General features: G+C 36.2%; 1 protein-coding gene and 1 long non-coding RNA gene across 5 annotated transcripts; both read left to right on the top strand.

Annotated features, from left to right (window-relative positions):
* Positions 1-1,690: 1,690 nt before the first annotated feature.
* LOC129281366 (glutathione S-transferase 1-like) lies at positions 1,691-19,758 on the top strand. Of its 4 annotated transcripts, none has more exons than XM_064112983.1 (6): positions 1,691-1,716; positions 4,062-4,360; positions 5,484-5,576; positions 6,007-6,122; positions 15,091-15,195; positions 15,891-19,758. In XM_064112983.1, exons 2-6 carry the CDS (start codon positions 4,219-4,221, stop codon positions 16,059-16,061), a joined length of 627 nt encoding a protein of 208 aa, XP_063969053.1. In that variant the 5' UTR covers positions 1,691-1,716; positions 4,062-4,218; the 3' UTR covers positions 16,062-19,758. The 4 variants fall into 4 exon arrangements, 2 of the variants coding, with proteins under 2 accessions (XP_063969053.1, XP_063969054.1); XR_010296443.1 differs by lacking the exon at positions 1,691-1,716 and having other exon boundaries at positions 4,025-4,360; positions 15,891-19,199; positions 19,416-19,758; XR_010296444.1 differs by lacking the exons at positions 1,691-1,716; positions 15,091-15,195 and having other exon boundaries at positions 3,947-4,360; positions 15,891-19,199; positions 19,416-19,758.
* LOC135157462 (uncharacterized) lies at positions 9,251-12,987 on the top strand. The gene is made up of 4 exons (XR_010296445.1): positions 9,251-9,402; positions 9,962-10,151; positions 10,812-10,929; positions 12,636-12,987. It is a non-coding gene; the product is annotated as an uncharacterized LOC135157462 (long non-coding RNA).
* Positions 19,759-19,984: the final 226 nt, after the last annotated feature.

The raw sequence follows: 19,984 nt of genomic DNA, 5'->3' as shown, positions 1-19,984 counted from the left end.
GGGGCTGAAGCCCCCCCTGCTTCCGCGGCCCCTACATTCCCCCTTTAATATTTGCGCCTACAAAGTTTACACCCCTTCTTCGACAGATGATTGATTATAATTCATTCCCACAAAAAATAATGACAATGAAAATAACAATAAAAATGATTATGGACAGTTGATGCTGTAAAAATTTATTTATAGTACTGATATCAATTCCATATTCCATTTCATTTTCCAATATTTGTTACAGTTCCAATTCCAATCGTAATTTTAAAGTCAGTTTAATTACACACAAAAAAGTTGAATCTATATGCACATAATTCGTAAATATTATAATTGTCTATCAGTGTTTGACTATCTTTAAATATAGGCCTATTCTATGTTATGTTGTGTTATTTATGTTCAATAACATGATAAAAAATGCGAATTTCCATATATTTCCATATTTATTTATGTGAACAATAAATAATATCTTATGATACTTATGATCTATATTTTTCATATTATGTCACATATGTTTAATGATATCTCCACTATGCATATTCAAGATCAATACGGACTTCTATGGGCCGTTTCATAAAGCAGCTGTTCGTAGGTAAGAGTGACTTTAAGAACGACTCAGGGGCGGATCCAGTTTTCGCCAATAGGGGGGGGGGCCGAAAAAATATTTTCATCAACATCTTTTTTCGATTGGCCGCTATAATCTGATTTTTGGTTGGTTTTTCAGGGGGTAGTCCTAACTAAAGACTGAAGTTTTGAGTATATGTTAGTTTTTATTGTTATAAGCAAGATACGGTATCTCATGTGGTCTTAATTTTTAAAAACATTTTATGTCCTTAGAACTGAAGATTCTGAACAAAGATAAGTATCCAACTAAACAATGCAAGAGCGGAGCACGAGCCGAAATTTTATAGTAATGTGAAAAAGGGACTCAATTAGGACTGTTTTTAGTCATTAATGAAGAGGATACAAGAATCACCAATTAAATAATGAGAGTGCGAAGCGCTAGCTCAAAATTTTTGATATTCCGACCTGAAAACTGGACAGTCTAAGCGCGTTTTATTTAAATAAAGAACAAGCTGTGTGTCTCAAACAATTAAATGCGAGTGCGAGCTTAATTTTTTGATATACTGACATGTTAAAGGAACATTTTGACAAACTTTGGAAAGAATTTCCAAAGAGGATAGGTATCTCACAAATCAAACAATGCGAGCGCGCAACGCGAACTGAAAATTTTGATGTTACAATTATTTTGTGTAAATCAAACAAAATAATGAAAGCTTGTTTTGCGAGCTAATATGTGCATATTGATGTCAGAAATTGATATATTAAGTGTCATTTAATCCTCTTGAATGGGATTCGTTACACAGGCAATGCGTGCGCGAAGCGCAAGCGATTTTTTTATATTCTATTTTCCAATTCTTCCCCTCACATCATGGTTATAATACCTATTTCTTACTTTTCTTTCTGTTTTTCTTAGTTTCTATCTAGTTAAAGAGTACACTTTTTTCTGCAGGTTGTCAAAAAATAGGGGGGCCGGGGCCAGCTCGGCCCCCTCCTGGATCCGCGCCTGCGACTGGTGAACCTTTTTACGCGCTAAATAATCACCGATGATCATTAAAAATATGGTGAATATCATTTACCACAATATAGGGTCACCAGTCATTCTTAACTTGCGAAACACCCGTTAATTAAATGCCCCAGTCCGCATGCCTACATCCTGAATACCAACACGTAAGTGCATTGTTCTAGAATTTTCTGCCACGTACGCAGTTTTATAATTGCCTTTTAACCCCTTGGAACGATCATTCCAATGAAAACACATGTATCATGTATATCGGAATACAAATTTATTTTCATCGACAAGTCCATTCGTTGAGTTCATGTGCTAAAAATTAATCTAATAAAGGGGAGTCGATCCTCCCCGGGAGAGGGGATTCTTTTTTTACCGGGGGATGGTGGTGTCCCAAAAAATAATATGTTGATCTATTAAGTATTTAGGGGCATTTTTTTAGTCGGGGATGGAGGTGTCCCCCCACAAGTTGATCTAATGAGTCGAGGCGGCAATCCGGGAGAGGGAGAGAGGGATGGATTTTTTTTAAATCGGGGGATGGTGGTGTCCAAAGAATGTTTAAGAATAGAAGTAGGCCTGTATTGAATAGTTATTGTAAGTAGTAACGAGGTCATGAATCATATTAGTGTGATTCGAACCGAACTTTTTTCCTCATTTGGCTGGTAGCAATTAAGCCTCTGATTGTCTGTTTAATAAACATAGGCGGATCCGGGTGGGGGGGGGGGCGAGGGGCCCACCCCCCTATATGTGGAGAAAAAAGAAAAAAAGGGAAATAATTTAAAAAGTAGGGAAAAGAGAGGAGGAAGACGAGTGAATAAAATAAGATGAGGAGGACACTTAAAAAAAGAATCGTTCATGTCACTATATAAAATTTTCGCTTGCGCTTCGCGCTTGCATTGCCTTTTATGTGATTTACATATCTTATTCAATATGGAGCTTAAATATCAAGTTTGGAAGTCAATATACAAAACATATTTCACCTAGGAAATCGAAATTTCATTAATTTGTGTGATTTAAGAATTGATTTTTAAAAAGTGCTCCGTTAAAAGTCAAAACTCAATGCAATAGTAACGATTAATATCAGCTCTTTACTAAGTGCGATCCATATCCACCTTACAATTTTTCTACAAAGTGCTTGAAATATAGAGCTGAAATTGACCATTTTTTCAAATCGGAATATCAAATATTTTAAGCTCGCGCTCGCTTTGATTTTCATGATAACAAAATGTATTTAGAATACCAAGATTCTAGGTCTAGGTCTAAATCTGAAACTGTTTATTCAGAAACGCAACTTGTTCTCTATTTAAACATAATCCAGTTTCAGATCACAATATCAAAAATTGTCTGCTCGCGCTTTGTGCTTGTAGGAAGATCCCCGCTTACTCATCATTATCATTACAAGACATGAAAAGAGTGTCCCGTTTTAGGTCTAAATCTCGAATTTTTCCGCTCGCATCAGTTATATAGCTATTCTTTTCAAGATTAAAAAAATTGATTAAATTTTCCATTCTTTATGTAGAAATGTCACAAATTTTCAGCTCGCGCTTCGCGCTCGCATTATTTGATCGTTTATATATCTTACTCAGGGGCTGCGGAACGGTTTTCAAAGTTGGGGACCATGCTCAAAATCACAATCATATGGTCATTTTTACATTTTTGTACACGGTTTTGTAAAAAAGTGGGGGCTCAAGCACCCCCCCTCAGCCCCCCGGTTCCGCGGCCACTGTTACTTCTTCATGGATAAATGCAAGCAGTCCTTAGCCTTTCCGATCAGTTAAAATGAATATAATTTATCTTTGCTCGCGCTTTGTGCTCGCATTGTTAATGTAAGGAATATCCGCATTTACTCATCATTTTCATGATTTACAAAACATGAATAGTGTCGCGTTGTTAGGTCTAAATCTCGCAATTTTCCGTTCGCGCTTCGCGCTCTCACCAATTGTTTAGTTATATAATGAAGAAAAACACTCACGAGCTAAATAAACAAGACAGGCTCACGATGTAGATTATTTTGTCTAGACTCATTGTCTTGGCTATGCCATTATGTAATAATAAGAACAATTCACGGATGGCAGTATGCATAATTATATTATAGGCTTGTTTTGCTTGTTGGATTTTTCTCGTTTTTTCAAATCAACTTTTTGTTGGGGTGGACTTGTCCTTTAAATTTGCATCGATACACGACCCTGCATGGGATGCTTGCGCTCGTAACATGGACCCATGTACCTCGTGTGACTCTTTTTATTTTAGACCATAAGAGAGAGGAACAATTTGGCTTGCTCATAATGAGGTGCCCTAGATTTATAGATACGAAGCATTTCTCCTGACTCATACATAGCTCCTTTGATACTGCAGACTATCTGTATCATAAATGAGGGTTCATTTGAACATCATTACGTAATAACTTAGTTGAAACTTAACTTTATCGAAGCCCAGAATCTGAACTTTGAGACTTAATTCAAAATCGATATACCTAATTGAATGGTACAGCTATTTTCGTGATAAGGATCAAGCGATTCGATCACAGGCCTCTCTCGCAGCTATATCCCGTAGACACACCCCTTCCATTCCTAACACCCAACGGCAACTCTATAGCCACCACCATCATCGCAACACCATTGGAACCATTATCTAACGCGGCTACCACCTGTCGATCGACCACGATGCCTCAGTATAAGTTGATGTACTTTGATGCCCGAGGAAGGGCGGAGGTTATTCGCATGCTCTTCACTCTCAAGGGGGTGGAGTTTGAGGACTTCCGGATGAAACGGGAGGAATGGCCTGCCATGAAAGACAACAAAGAATGCAAGTATCGAAATTTAAACATTTTGGCTCCATATTACTCAAATTTAAATTTAAATCTTAGTATTCTGGGAAACTGTTGTAACTTTATACTACCACCACAGGGACAGGGGCGACCCTCTCATAACTTTTCTTCGTCAAGTTTGATGAAAATGAAAAAAAAAAGAATGAAAAACAGGAAACGAAAAGAGAAGAAAAAAGAAGATTTTTTTTAATGTGATGGGTCGTGAATAAAACATCCCTATTAATCTTTGCATGGGCGGAAATCCCAGGGGATAGGGGGACGTATCCCCCCTACTCAAAATAGTAGGGGGACACAATATCAAATGTCCCCCCTAATATTTGTGGTATTTTATAATGGTAAGAAATACATCATTCAGAATCGAAATAAAACATGTATTTTATGACGAGATGACCTTCCTTTTCTTTGCTTGTCAAATTTTCCAGCCCCTTGTCCTCCCTACCTTTTTTTTCTTCCACGACGTCTTTAAATTTTTGAGAGAAACATGAAGAAAACTTAAGCCATATTCAGATGGCCTGAGTTGCTACCCCCATCGTACACTCTTAGAATAGTTGGGCAAAAATGTCCAACTTTTAGCAAACCCTGGGCTAACCCTGGGCAAACCCTGGACATACTGTCCACGCAACTATTGGTTAACATTGAAAACTTGAAAAATCTCCAAATTAGGTAATAAAACTACTAATATTGGGTAATAAATTTGCTCAATTGGATAATAAATGCCCAGAATATATATATATATACATACTTTTTACCAACATACATTACCCAACACAGTGGACAGTATGTTGCCAAGCATTTTAAGTGTGTAATATCCTGGCGTCGCCCAAATTTATGATGCTGGGTACCGGTTAGCGATTATATTCGCACGCTTGATTTTCAGGATTGATTGTACATTGCAGTCAATGCAATTAATGGTAAAAAAACATTGGAGGATGATTGCTTGAGTTGTGTAAGGATCCCAAGGTCTGTTATTGTCTTTAACATGATGGTGATGAAATGTGAGTGTGGCAACGTAAAATCAAGAAATAAAGATCACATTCATCATTAAAACTCAAAAACTAAAATCGATTTATACCATGTTTTTTATCTTCTTTTTTTCTTCAGTATTTCCCCTTGGCCAGGTACCAATCCTTGTCATCGACGGCAAAACTATGCCTCACGGGAAGGCTATTAACCGATACCTGGCAAGAACATTCGGTAAGTTTTCCCCCAAAAATTGATTTTTTTTTCTAAAGAGGCATTCAATAATTTCGGGTAACAAGGGGGGGGGGGGGCGGCTCTTGCAATTTCATTAACTATTAACCACTCCCGCTATTAACCGTTACCTTGCCAGAATCTTCAGTAAGTTTTCCCCAATAAAGGAAATTTATTTATGTAAAGAGGAATCATTTCGGGAAATTAGGGAATGAAAGCTTTTAAAATATAATATATACATGTATAATTACATTTTGATTGTCAATTTTGAAAAGCTTATTTCACACAATACCAGTAAACATGCACTCTGCCATTTTTCTCCGAAAATTAATAATTCACATTTCAACAGGAGTAATCCTTTTTATGGTTATCAAAAAAAAAAAAAATGATTAAGGCTTTCAAATGATTTCGACTTGCCCCCCCCCCTGTCCAGGTTATTACGGAAAGACTGAAGAGCAGACTAACACCATCGAGCTGGTATCCGAGACCGTCGATGACATCATCCAAAAGATCTACCCCATCTTTTATGATAAAGATGAAGAAAAGAAGGTGAGAGCCGGTTACATCGGCGAAACCGACTCAAAGCCGACTGATGATATGTCATTCGAAATAACGGGATAGTTTTGATCGATCCAGTGTTCGTTTCGTTGTTGTAATTGAACCCGTGATTGAAGCAATCATAGTCATACACCGAAACCGGTTCCGAACCGACCGAATGCCGTTTGAATGTCTACACTGCAAAAACACCGGTGTCGATTTAACACCAGTCTGGTATGGTCCAAACCGATTGATTACGTCATTGGAAATAACGTAAATAGCTTCTTAGCTTTTGTCGTTCTGGAGCCGGTTTCGTTGATGTGATGTGCAACTAACTGTATATAAAGTATCACCGAAATCTCCTTTTGTCTGGTTTTATCCCATATACCAGTATATTCCAGTTGAAACCCATTGTCCCAACTGGACATGCTGAAAACATACAAGTTTATTCCAGTTGAAACCAATTAACTATACTGGTATAAATTAGTACACCAGTTAATACCAGTTAAAACCAATAGGCCTTTCTGGTTTATCTACCAATATATTCCAGTTTAAAACCCATTAGCCAAACTGGACCATTTGATGCCAGTTGGAACCCATAGAAACCCAATGGGTGTATATACCAGTTAATGCCACCTTAAACCCATAAACCATACTGGTATATCATTAAACCAATTGATACCAGTTAGAACCAACATGCATTACTGGTATACCTACCAGTTGATTCCAGTTAAAACCCATAAACCAAACTGGATCAGAGTGTTCCAGTTGGAACCCATAGACCTCCCATAACCCCACTTGAAACCCATTAACCATACTGGAATATCAAACCAATGGATACCAGTTAGAACCAATATAGGCATTACTGGCATATCTACCAGCTGATTCCAGTTAAAAGCCATAAACCATACTGGAGCAGATAATACCAGTTGGAACCCATAGACCTCCCATAACCCACTTGAAACCCATTAACCATACTGGAATTTCAAACCAATTGATACCAGTTAAACCAGCATACATTACTGGTATACTACCAGTTGATTCCAGTTAAAACCCATAAACCAAACTGGAACATATTTTACCAGTTGGAACCCATAGACCTCCCATAACCCACTTGAAACCCATTAACCATACTGGAATATCAAACCAATTGATACCAGTTAAAATCAACATACATTACTGATATACTACCAGTTGATTCCAGTTAAAACCCATAAATCAATTAAACTGGGACATATTTTACCAGTTGGAACCCATATATAGACCTCCCATAACCCACTTGAAATCCATTTACCATACTGGAATATCAAACCAATTGATACCAGTTAGAACCAATAGGCATTACCAGTATATATCTACCAGCTGATTTCAGTTAAAACCCATAAACCAAACTGGAACAGATTATACCAGTTGGAACCCATAGGCCACCCATAACCCACTTGAAACCCATTAACCATACTGGAATATCAAACCAAATGATACCAGTTAGAACCAATAGGACTTACCAGTTGATTCTAGTAAGAACCTGTATATACATATATAATATATACATATATATATATATATGTATATAAGAGGCATAGTGGTAATGCATTGTACTTATTTCCAACAGAGTTTATATATATATATATATATATATATATATATATATTATATAAGAACTATGTTTTCATACCTTTGTTGTTTTATTTGTCGCTTCTCTTAAACTGTAACTGACTTTTGAAATATTTTTGTAATTGTTGATATCTGCAGTAATCATTCAAATTTCTTATCCGACAAGTCACTGGCTCAATATAGCTGTAACCCACTTTACATTAATATTTATATTTTTTGTACAGATCATATTACTTCAAAGTCCTCTTATCTTTGTTTTTAATTCCTTTTGAGATAATTCTTTATGATTATCATTCATGAATGTGTTTCCTATAACTATTATTATTGTTACCATCAACAAAGCGTTACTTTTCTTAAAAAAAAGCAAGTATTATTTCATACAATCCACTCTTTAATCTACATGTATTGTTATTCATTCAACATTGGTTAAATATATATTTATGTGAAAATGTTCATTATGTTAAAGGTATATACATTTAGCCTACTCCCAACCTTTGCCCGTTCTTGCTTTTGACATTACTCCCCCCCCCCCCTCCCTGTATACTTTTCTTTTTGTATCCCCTTTCCAATATTATACATTAGTATACTTTGTTATTTTTTTGTTGCTTATTTGTTTACTGAAATTTTGCTCTGTACAAATTCATGTAATTCAGCCGTTTACCACAATGAATGCCATGCATTTATCCATCCTATACACAGCTCGATTGAGGATAAGAGGAAAACAATATCTACATAATAACTAACTTAATTATTCTTTATGTTAATTTTAATATTTCCACCTTGAAAAGTTTCATTAAAGTATGTGGTTCGATATTACCATATAACTTAAATCGAAACATGTTATTCTCAGTGAAATTTTCTAGTTTACATTAAAAAAATTGTTATCCTAGATATTTGTTGCGAGAAAAAAATTTCTTCCTATTTAATCCCTTTTTTCTAATTTAAGTTAAAGAGGACTATTTTACACTATTTTTACAAATCATATAAAAATTAATGTATTTTTCTTTTTTTAACTCACTGATATTTTAAAAATATTTTTGAAGGTGAATAGAATAGCTATTTTTTTCTATTTATAACGCGCATATTTATTGCTAGTTTACAACCTTGCCATGTTAAGCAAGGCTTTCTTTATCTTTCAAAGAAAAAGAAAATAAATAAAATAGAAATAAAGAACAAATATTAAGCTAATTCATTCTTAAACTTTCAAAGAAAAAACAAAGCTCCAAAAGCAGAGGCAAAAATCGTCATTTCTTGACTGGTTGCCAACCAAAACCAAACAAGAAGAAATTTTTATGTTTAGAAGTTCGTATATCTATTTTAAAACTTCTTTCTTGCTTTAGACCCCCCCCCCCCCCCTTCATTATTCCTGACTCAGCAGATCTTCCTTCAATCACCGGGCGCGGGCGGGCCTGCGCATGCGCACTGAGTGCCACTGATCGCTATCGTCCGTATAATTATGCAAATTAACCAGCGCCGCCAAACGCAAACCGCCAATCTAATTTGAATTTGAAAGAGCCATCTTCGCCGCGCCGTTAATTTGCGCCGCACTTTTATCGAGTGTTAGTGCGATAAAGAAGGGTAAAGAAGGCCCTTTTAATAATAATTCAACCACTGAAATCACAGGGACCAGATTTTGACAATGACTTGAAAGCTAAGACATTCGCAGTAGGCTCTACAGGTAAGTTAACAATTTTCTATGATTTTCTTTTCGTAGTTTGTTAAATGGCGCGGCTCGCAGCTAGCTGCGGGGCTAGCTGTAACGTTAGAGTTCGTCAGGACATTCTGTTACTGCCCCTCAGCGCTGCCTGCCGGCCGCGACTAGCCGGGCGTGGATGTCGCTGCCATGCCGGTGCAAGTCTGCGCACATACATCATATTGACCTTACGATTTGTGTTAAGATTTAACATGAATTTCTTTTTATTTCACAAAATCTTTCAGTTGATATTGTTCCATATATTGTTATAAGTAAATGAGAGAGATATGTGATCGAATGTGAAACTGATTTTCTTGGTCTTGGAGACTCAGGCTCAGCCAGTTATGATTTTCAATTTCAGATTTAACATTATGATAGTGGCCAGCGCCTCGTGTCTGCGCACCAATCACTTTACACACGATTTGAGGATTTTGATGAGATTTTGAAATGCCGAAAATCGAAATTCATTATTTTTTCCACCATTTTAAGAGTCAGATTTTTTCATGAATAGCTGTTTATCACTTTTTGACTGTGTGTATTTCAGGAGAGAGGGAGACCCAAAAACACCTGGAGTCATACTGAGCCTCGAGGAGGAGATGAATGAAGTCAGTGAACATGACCTGGGGGCAGCTGGGGTACCGGTAGTTTCCAGAAGAAGGCCAAGCTCAGAACCGCCAGGAGTGGAGATCCGAATACTTTGTTGCTGCCCTCCATACGAGGAGGCTGTAAGTTAGGTAATTCAGATGTCAAGTTTTCTTTCGGGGTCTTTGTGTATCTTCTATTATGAGAATTATGGAAAAGAGATGGTGATTTAATGGTTTTAAAGATGTAAAATATGAAATTCTAGCACTTTTTTTAGGCCTAATATGAGTCCGGACACCCTACTTATAATTTTTTTTTGAGGAGCGCGATATTTTTGTACATGACCCAAGCCTAGTTTCACCACAGATTAATTAATAGCTACACAGCTGTTGCATTTACAATTTTAATAACAATCTACAACAATTGAGCATTTTATAAAATTGAGTGAGTCTAGGAAAGCAAATTCGGAGGCATAAGGAGAGCCATTTATTGAGCTCCATAGAATTATAAACATGAAGGACTGATCTCTGCGACATCGATTTCAGAAGTATTCCCAAGACCAAGTGAACTTACTCATTTTTTAAATAAATATGATGATGTGCTGTTTATCATTATAGTTGAATCATTGATTCACAATCCCATGTATTTTTCTTAATGTGCAAATGGAATTTTACAACACTCTGTAGTAACCCTTGCCCGCCTTAGGTGTAGACATGTATTGCTATATATTCACTGTAATATAGACGTATTTTTATTCACTGTTCACTGTACTGATTATTTTTCTCTCCATTGTTTAAAAAAAAAAATTTCAGATACATCGCATCTACCAGCAAAGAACGTGTGCCAGTACAGGAAAGGAATGTACCTGTCGCACGTAAACTCTTCAGAGGCAGTGAGGACAACAAGATCTGCAAGCAAGTGATTCTTTTTGTAAGAAAATGTCCAATTTGTACATTTTACAATTAATTTTTTTTAAAGCCTTTGTACACATTTAGAGTATCAAGGCTTACAAAATGTAAAAATTTAATGTTTGCCCAAAAATCATTATGGGAAAGGTGGATTTCTGAGGGAAATCTATCTTTGTTTACACAGTTGTACGAGCAACCTTATAGGAGGCTTGTCTAGGCTCCGTGATGAAAATACAATGTAAAAATGATAAAATTATCTTCATGGAGTCCTCTAGGCTAGCCAGTGACATAGGCCCATGCCCATCAATTTTAATTCATGCTTTTGCATAACCAAATGGCGTGAATTTGGAACTGGAAGTATAATTTCAGATTGACCTCCGAAATGAAACGTGCACAATTAGTCTGAACTAAAATAACATTTCCTGATTTTTTTCTTAAATCTGGAGGCTGAAGTATTTTTTTATCTTTGAAATTAAATTGGTTCTCGTTGTTTTTTACCTTTGGCTTACCAGTATGTGTGGGGGTACCGTAGAAGTAGAATTAAAGGGATGGTCCAGGCTGGAAACATATCTCAATAAATAGAGTAAAATTCACAGAGCAAAATGCTGAAAACTTGATCAAAATTTGATAACTAATTAAGGTTTTGAATTTTAAAGATTTGCATTATTCCGGTGAAATAGTTCTAGGCATGTCTTTATGAATATTCATTAGGTTGGCTGATGATGTCATATCCCAATTGCCCTTTTGTATTTTATTATATGAGATTAGGTTTATTAAGATATTTTTAACCAAGAACTATTGACAATTGGATTGACAACTGATTAGGTGCATTAGTTATTGATGCAACTTATTTCATTACAATGGAGACGCATCATTTACACATGTATGAAAAAATCAAACATTTATGATTTCATCTAGTAACATAAAAAAAAGGAAAGTGGAGATGTGACATCAGCCCACCTAATGAATATTCATGACGAAGTGCATACAACTGTTTTCACAAAATATTGATAAACTTTAAAATTCAATAACTTCTTGTTATCCTATTTTGATGAAATTTTCATCATTTTGCTCTGTGAATTTTACTCAAGTATTATTTAGAATATAAATATTTTCGGCCCGGACCATCCCTTTAATCCTCGGATAAAATTTTGTATTTCTTTTTTTTTTTTGCTTTGTCTTGCGTTTTTAAACATGTTCTGGGAACTGCTTTTTGAAAGTTGTCAGCATTAACAAGTTGTCTTTTTCCGACAGTTACCATAGTAACAGTCAGAGGCCAGTGCTTCTCAGCCAATCAAAAGCAATGATTTCACTGAAATAGTCGGCACTGACAATCATGAAATACCCATCAGATGTTAGCAGATAATGTGCAACATAGACTCCTAGATACATATATGCAAACATACATAGTCTAAGTCTTTATTATTAAAATAAATGTATAGGTATAAGTATAAGGTCGAGGCAATTTCATTTCTGCGATGTCAATTTCAGAAGAATTCCCAAGACCATGTGAACTTACTATACATGTTGTAATAAAAATGATGATGTGCTGTCTATCATTTATAATTGAATCATTGAAATATGGAACTTAGAGAAGTTTTACTATCCCATGCATTTTCTTTATGTGCAGATATAATTTTACACCACTGAAATTTTGTATTACGGTATTCACTGTACTTTTTGTACAATTGTATTTTTCATTCCATTGTTTTTTTTTCTAATCTTCAGATACATCGCATCTACCAGCAAAGATCAAGTGCCACTACAAGAAAGGAAGGTACCTGTTTCACGTTTCCTCTTCAGAGCCAGTGAGGGCCCCAAGATCTCAATAAATAATAATTAAAAAAAGACTCCTTTATCATTCCTTTAAAAATAGTACATATTATTTATTGAAGGTAAATGCTTAGATGCATTATATTCAAATTTTGTCTCCAAGCTAGCATGTAAAAATTGGATTGACTACATATTTACTGTGCAAGTTAATGATCTTTGTTGACACATAATACAAGAATTATACACAGCATGTTACAGTTTGTAACATAATTTTCTTTCATTAAATTCCTAGTTTAAATACCATATACTGTAGATGTTTTTTGTGACTTTTGTCATTCTCTGATGTTTTTTGGTACAGATTTCAAAAGAGACTGAGGGATTGATTTACCAGAGCAAGTTTACAGTCCAATCCTGTTATATTGTGCATGTGGAAATTAACAAGGTTTCAATACAATGCTACAAATTTACCTTGATTCATTTCATCAGTCCTATGTGCAAGGATAATTATTTCACTTGTCAATGCACATTGTTATAACAGGAGTGGACATTCAATGTAAAGATAATTGAAGATAATTTATAATTGAAATAACCGCCTGAGAGGGGGGGGGTGTTGGTACCAATATTCTAATGTGTGTGTGCGCAAGGAAAACGAAGGAGTGATTATACGAGAAGAGTAAAAGATCGGGAATGTACATACCCACATGATTCATTTTTGTTTATGCTATACATTGCAGGGTGTTTCTAACTGGTACCACTTGACAATATATGTTTCCAACTGGTCCTAACTGGTGCTTCCAACTTGTTCTAACTGGCACCAGTTGACAACTGGTGTTTCCAACTGGTTTTAACTGGCACCAGTTGACAACTCGTGTTTCCAACTGGTCCTAACTGGCACCAGTTGACAATTGGTGTTTCCAACTGGTTTTAACTGGTACCAGTTGACACCTCATGTTTCCAACTGGTCCTAACTGGCACCAGTTGACAATTTGTGTTTCCAACTGGTTTTAACTGGCACCAGTTCACAACTCATGTTTCCAACTGGTCCTAACTGGCACCAGTTTACAATTGGTGTTTCCAACTGGTTTTAACTGGTACCAGTTGACAACTCATGTTTCCAACTGGTCCTAACTGGTACCAGTTAGGACCAGTTGTCAACTGGTACCAGTTGCTAACTGGTGCCAGTTAGGACCAGTTGCCAACTGGTATTTCCAACTGGTATCAGTTACAATTTGTCAACTGGATTCCAGTTGATTCCATTATTCCAATTTCCATATTGAATCCAGTTCGCTTACTGGAATCAACTGGTACCAGTACCAGTTGGATGAACTGGTCCTTAACTGGTTTTTTGACCTGGGGGCCGTGTCCCACTATATCATTTTAACTTTTTTGTTTTGTTTTAGTATGTTTTTCCTTTCTTTTCAAAGTATCGTTTAAGGTCAAGTCTACCCCAGAAAAATGTTTATTAATAGAGAAAAAATAAACTAGCATATAATGCTGAAAAATTCATCAAAGTCGGATGTAAAATAAGAAAGTTATGGCAATTAAAGTTTCGCTTATTTTTCACAAAACAGTGATATGCACAACTCAGTGACATGCAAATGAGACAGACGATGATGTCCCTCACTATTTCTTTTGTTTTTTATTGTTTGAATTGTACAATATTTCATTTTTTAAAGATTTGACAATATGGACCAGCTTGGCTGAATTCTAATTCCACGTGTTCAGGGAGGAATTAATCGCTGTTTCACTTGACAATGGAGAGAAAATTAGAATATTTCATATTTCATATAATAAAATTTAGAAGAAATGGTGAGTGGAGGACGTCATCAGTCTCCTCATTTGCATAACTACCAGGATGTGCATAACTGTTTTGTGAAATTAAGCGAAATTTAAAATGTAATAACGTTTTTATTTTACATCCGATTTTAATGAAACTTTCAGTGTAATGCTTGTTGGAATTTTCTCTTTTTTATTCAAATCAGCTTTTTGATGGGGTGGACTTGTCCTTTTAGTAACACTGATGTGAGTCTCTTCCTCTCTCGCTCTTCCGTCCCCCTCTCACGCACACAAACACACCCCTCACACACCCTCACACATTCTCTATCTTCGCCCTCTCTCTATAACCATTTTCCCTATTTTATGCTCTCTCCCCTCTCAAATTTCTATTTCAACTACCATCTTGTGCATTAGATTTACGAAATTATCACCAAACGAATAATGATTTGAAATGATTTTGAATTGCGAATTATTACAGTTCCACTAAAATGTTCTGTGCCGGTATTTTCTATCATTTATGTTTTCTATCACATTTTATATGGGCCTAGCTTTTATTTCATAAAATATTTATCATTAGAGATATGATATTGAAATAATGCGACATGCTTTTGTTTTGTATTGTCATTATGTTCAGGCAAAAAATATGCAAGAGTTCAAGGAAACCGTTTCCGTGCCCCAGTTTAAATATCTTGTCAACTTATTCAAAGAGAAGGGAGGGCCTTACTTCTGCGGTGACGATGTAATTAAATCATTAATTTCATAACTTATAAACGATACCATTCCACATTCAAATAGTTCTTTCTTTCACCCGTAACATGCATGTAATACGCCTCTAAGAGCTTTTAGATTTGCTATGCCTTAGTTTAGTCACCCTAGCGAGACTACCGCGGATGGGGCGATCATGCACCCCATGAAAATAATTTTCACAACTTGAAAATTTCATGATATTCAATAAAGATATGTTAAAAATCATTGGAAAGCGCCATGAAATCATTAAACCTGGCTTTAAAATACTATTAAACTTAAAATATTATAAATTTTCTGATGCGCTTCGATCGCAATATTCGGTATTATAATTTGGCGCATTTAGCGCGCCGACTAAATGTTTGACTTTCTTTTCACTTATGCCCCCATCCTGAACATGGAGTGCTGCCCCTACATCTCACTAGACCTTTTTTCTGCTTGTGAAACAAGTTTAGATGGGAAATGCTCCCATAGCGAGCGATGATTACTTTCTAGGAGTTATTTTGCTTATCAAGTTATTTTGGAAAAAGTACCGGTACCCCTTGGTCTGCCCTGTATTAATCAATAAAAAAATTATACTGATCGCAATTATTCCTTTTAATTTATTTCCCGATAACATTTGATGAGCTGATCGCCCTGCACCCATTAACCAAATGATAAACGCAATAATTTTCCCTCTATTTTTTCCAGATAACATTGGGTGACCTGATCGCTTTCACCATCTTCGATGCTATCATCCTCACCATGAAGATCACCGACATCCTCGATCCTTATCCCGAGCTGGCCGCCTTCTACAAGCGGTTCAACGAAGACTCACCTCTCAGCTCGTATATCAAGTCACGCCCAGTCACATTCTTCTAAGTCCATATGTTTCGAGTCAAAATGACTTGTCTCCAAGTCACTTTCACCTCGAGTGATTTTTCGAGTCAGAGTGACTCATTTTCGAGTCATTTTGACTTTGAGTGATTTTTCAGCCGATGCAACGCCATTCCGATTAGAATTGATTCGAAATCTGAGTCACTTCGACTCGCAATAGGGTTGAATTCCAGCTGGCGCCATTCCGAGTCAAATATGACTTCGAAGTATTGACTGATTGATACAGGCTAGGCACTATCTGGTTGCATTTGTTCCGATCAATTGCAACTATGGAAATCCAGCCACCCCATACATGCATCAATGACTTCACAATTGAGTGTGCTATTTTTTGTTCCGCAAGTGACGCTGTGCAAAATTTCCTGAATGTGTAGAAAATATGACATTGGTGCATTTCCATAGATTAGGTTGATCGAATCAATCACAACTCTTTGTAAGACAGGGCCATCACCTTCCTCAATTTCTGTACCAAGGGGCGGAACCAGTACACTTAGTAAACGAACGGGGGGGGGGGGGGACCCATGTACAATACCTATTTCTTCCTCCTTTGTAAGCAATCTTTTTTCTTTATTCCGGGGGGGGGGGGTCACCCCTCCCCTCTACTACCGTGTCTCTACAATCATTTTTGGAGTAATTGATATCTACAGGTAATTTGCCATTCGAAAAAAAAAACAATTGGCCATTCTTTCCCCAGAAAAGTTTTAAGGAAACGAAGGTAAATTTACACCGATATGCAAGATGCAAATATTGGCAGAGCATTCCTCCAAAGGGAAAGGAATGATGTTTCGGGGGAGTACCTATGACATTTTGGCATGGGCGGAAATCCCACGGGGGACAGGGGGGACGTGTCCCCCCTACTAAAAATAGTAGGGGGGACACAATATCAAATGTCCCCCTACTATTTTGGGTCTTTTATGATGGAAAATGCATCATTTACATTCGAAATAATACATGTATTTTGGACTAAATGACCTTACATTTTGGGAGAAAACTTTTTTTTGCTTGTCAAATTTTCCAGAGTGAATAAAATAAGACGAGGGGAGACTTGGAAAATAAAAAGAATCTTTCGTGTCAATCTATAAAATTTTCGGTCGCGCTCGCATTTCCTGTAAGCTGATTGTTCAATATGGAGCTTAAATATCAAGTTTGGAAGTCAATATACATTACACATTTCACGTCGGATATCGAACTTTCATTATTTTGTCTGATTTACAAACTGAGTTTTGAAAAGTGCTCTGTTAGAATGACAGCTTTATGGTATGAATATTAACATTTTCTGCTCGCACTGAGCGCTCGCAAATTTTGATCTATTAAGTACCTATTATTTTTGTGTATTCCATTTAGATTGAAAAATATCCCTTTTCAAGTCTGATTGTCAAAACGTATCAGATAGCGCCACTCGCTCGCACTTTGATTGGCGATTTATGTATGTCTCAATGACAGTTTATCAAAGATTTTGGCTCTCGATTTGCGCTCACATTCAATGGTTAAAAATATTTTAACTGATGCATTCTATTCATAATTACAAAAGTGCTTGAAATGTCCAACGCCATAATATCATCAGATTTCTCTCCCTCATTAGGCATTAATAAACAAGATATCAATTTAATGATTAAATGGTCACTTTTGTGTCATCTCGCGCTTAGCAAGAGGAATGGGAGGATAGTCATCATTTTTATATGACATGTCCTAAGGATGTGCCGGTCCTATGTCAAAACTCAAATAATAATGAAAAAAATATCAGCGATCCATATCCATCTCACAATTCTCCTACAGAGTGATTAAAATTAATAGCTGAAATTGACTCTTTTTTTTCAGATTGGAATATCATAAAGTTTAAGCTCGCGCTTCGCGCTCGCTCTGATTTTTCATGATAGAACATTGTAGAATGCCTATATAGATTCTAGGTCTAAATCTGAAACACGCGCACGTTTATTCAGATATTCAACTTGTTCTCTATTTAAACCATTATCCAGTATCTGATCACAATATCAAAAAAATTCTGCTCGCGCTTTGTGCTCACATTATTAACGTAGTAAGATCCCCTATTACTCATCATTTTAATGATTTACAAAACATGAACAGAGTGTCCCGTTTTTAGGTCTAAATCTCATTTTTTTTCTGCTCGCGCTTCGCTTGCATCAATTGTTTATTTATATAGCTACCCTGTTCATGATTACAAAAATTGATTAAAATATTCGATTCTTTTTGTAGAAATGTAAAAAATTGTCAGCTTGCGATTCGCGCTAGCATTATTTTGACTGTTGAAATTATTATGTAACGTCTTCATGGCTCAGTGTAAGCAGTCCTTAACAAGTACCTTTCGATCAGTTCAAATTAGAGCGAATATAAACATTTTCTGGCTGTACTTTGCACTCGCATTATTAATGTAAGGAAGACCCCCAATTACTCATCATTTTCATCATTTACAGAACATGAATAGAGTTTCTCGTTCTTAGGTCTAAATCTCCAAATTTTCCGTTCGCGCTCCGCATCAATTTAGTTATATACCTATTAAGTTTAAGTTACAAAAAGTGCTTAGAATTTCCATTCTTTAGGTAAAAATTTCAAAAAATTTTAGCTCGCGCTTCGCACTCGCACTATTTGATTGTTGAAATATGTAACATCTTCATGGCTAACTGCTAGCAGTCTTTAACAGGTACCTTTTGATCAGTTCATTTCTGCTCGCACTTCGCGTTCGTAGTAATTATTTAGTTGCATACACATATTTTTCAGGATAACAAACATAGCCAACAATGTTAAAATTTTAGGAAAAAATGCATAAAACTCCCCCAAAAAAATTTGCTCGCGCTTCGCGCTCGCATTATATAAATAAGGATTATGATAGTATACATTTATGTTGATTTATAAAAATAAAGCTAAGAAGTGACCATGAGCTAGGACTACCCCTTCAATGTAACAAACAAAAATCATTTTCAAGCGGCCGACCAGGGATTAACATATGGCAGAAAAAATCACCCCTCCCCCTATTGGCGAAGGCTGGATCCGCCCCTTTGGTCCCCCCTACCTTTCGGGACAGATTTCCGCCCATGCATTTTGGGACACTCTTTTGTCTTTTGGTAGTATTTTTTCTTTCTTTTCCTGTACATGTCACTCGGATGACTTGCCTCACCTCATCCCGCTTAAAATCATTTAAAGGCACACAGCAAAAACTGTGGTGTTAACCGGTGTACATAGAGGACCACACCAGCTATTTCACACCGGTGTTAAATTGGTGGTGTTAGTTCTACACCTATAGGTGTTATTACAACACCTATGGTTGTTACATTTACACTCTTTGGTGTTATGTTCAATCTCTAGGGTGTTATTTTAACACCTCAGGGTGTGGTCCTCTATTAACACCAATTGGTGTCAGTGGCACAGATTTTACAGTGCAGATTTTATTTTTTTCCTGCATAACAAGGGGACTCAATCCCTTTTATAGACATGCACGCAAAAAATAAATATCAAGAAAAGGGACACTATTTTGACGCATATGAAACCTTTGTAAGGATGGAAGATTTCGAATACTGTAATCATTCATGAAAACAAAGAGTTGATAATTACCTTGAAAATTCTAATCAAAGAAGCGATTCGCTTTGAAATGTATTGCTATATTGTGTAGATAATTTCTATTTTGTCTTGTATCAAATGAATAAATTCGTTTAAAGTGTGGAATATATTACTACCCTCAGTATCTAAAATGTATTTATTTGAGGAATGCCATCAATAACTCGTTATTATTCTTTTTCTTGAAACATTGTAATATTTGTGTACAGACTACACTGAAAAAAATCCGGTGTTGATTTAACACCAGCCCGGAATCTATATATGTCCACACCAGAGAAGTGTTAAACAACACCAGTTTCGTTTTGGTCTAACACCAGACATGTGTTTAAACAACACCAATG

This window comes from Lytechinus pictus, chromosome 18 (genome assembly GCF_037042905.1).
Source record: "Lytechinus pictus isolate F3 Inbred chromosome 18, Lp3.0, whole genome shotgun sequence".
Classification (NCBI taxonomy): domain Eukaryota; kingdom Metazoa; phylum Echinodermata; class Echinoidea; order Temnopleuroida; family Toxopneustidae; genus Lytechinus; species Lytechinus pictus.
This window is presented reverse-complemented; position numbering and strand designations above follow the sequence as displayed.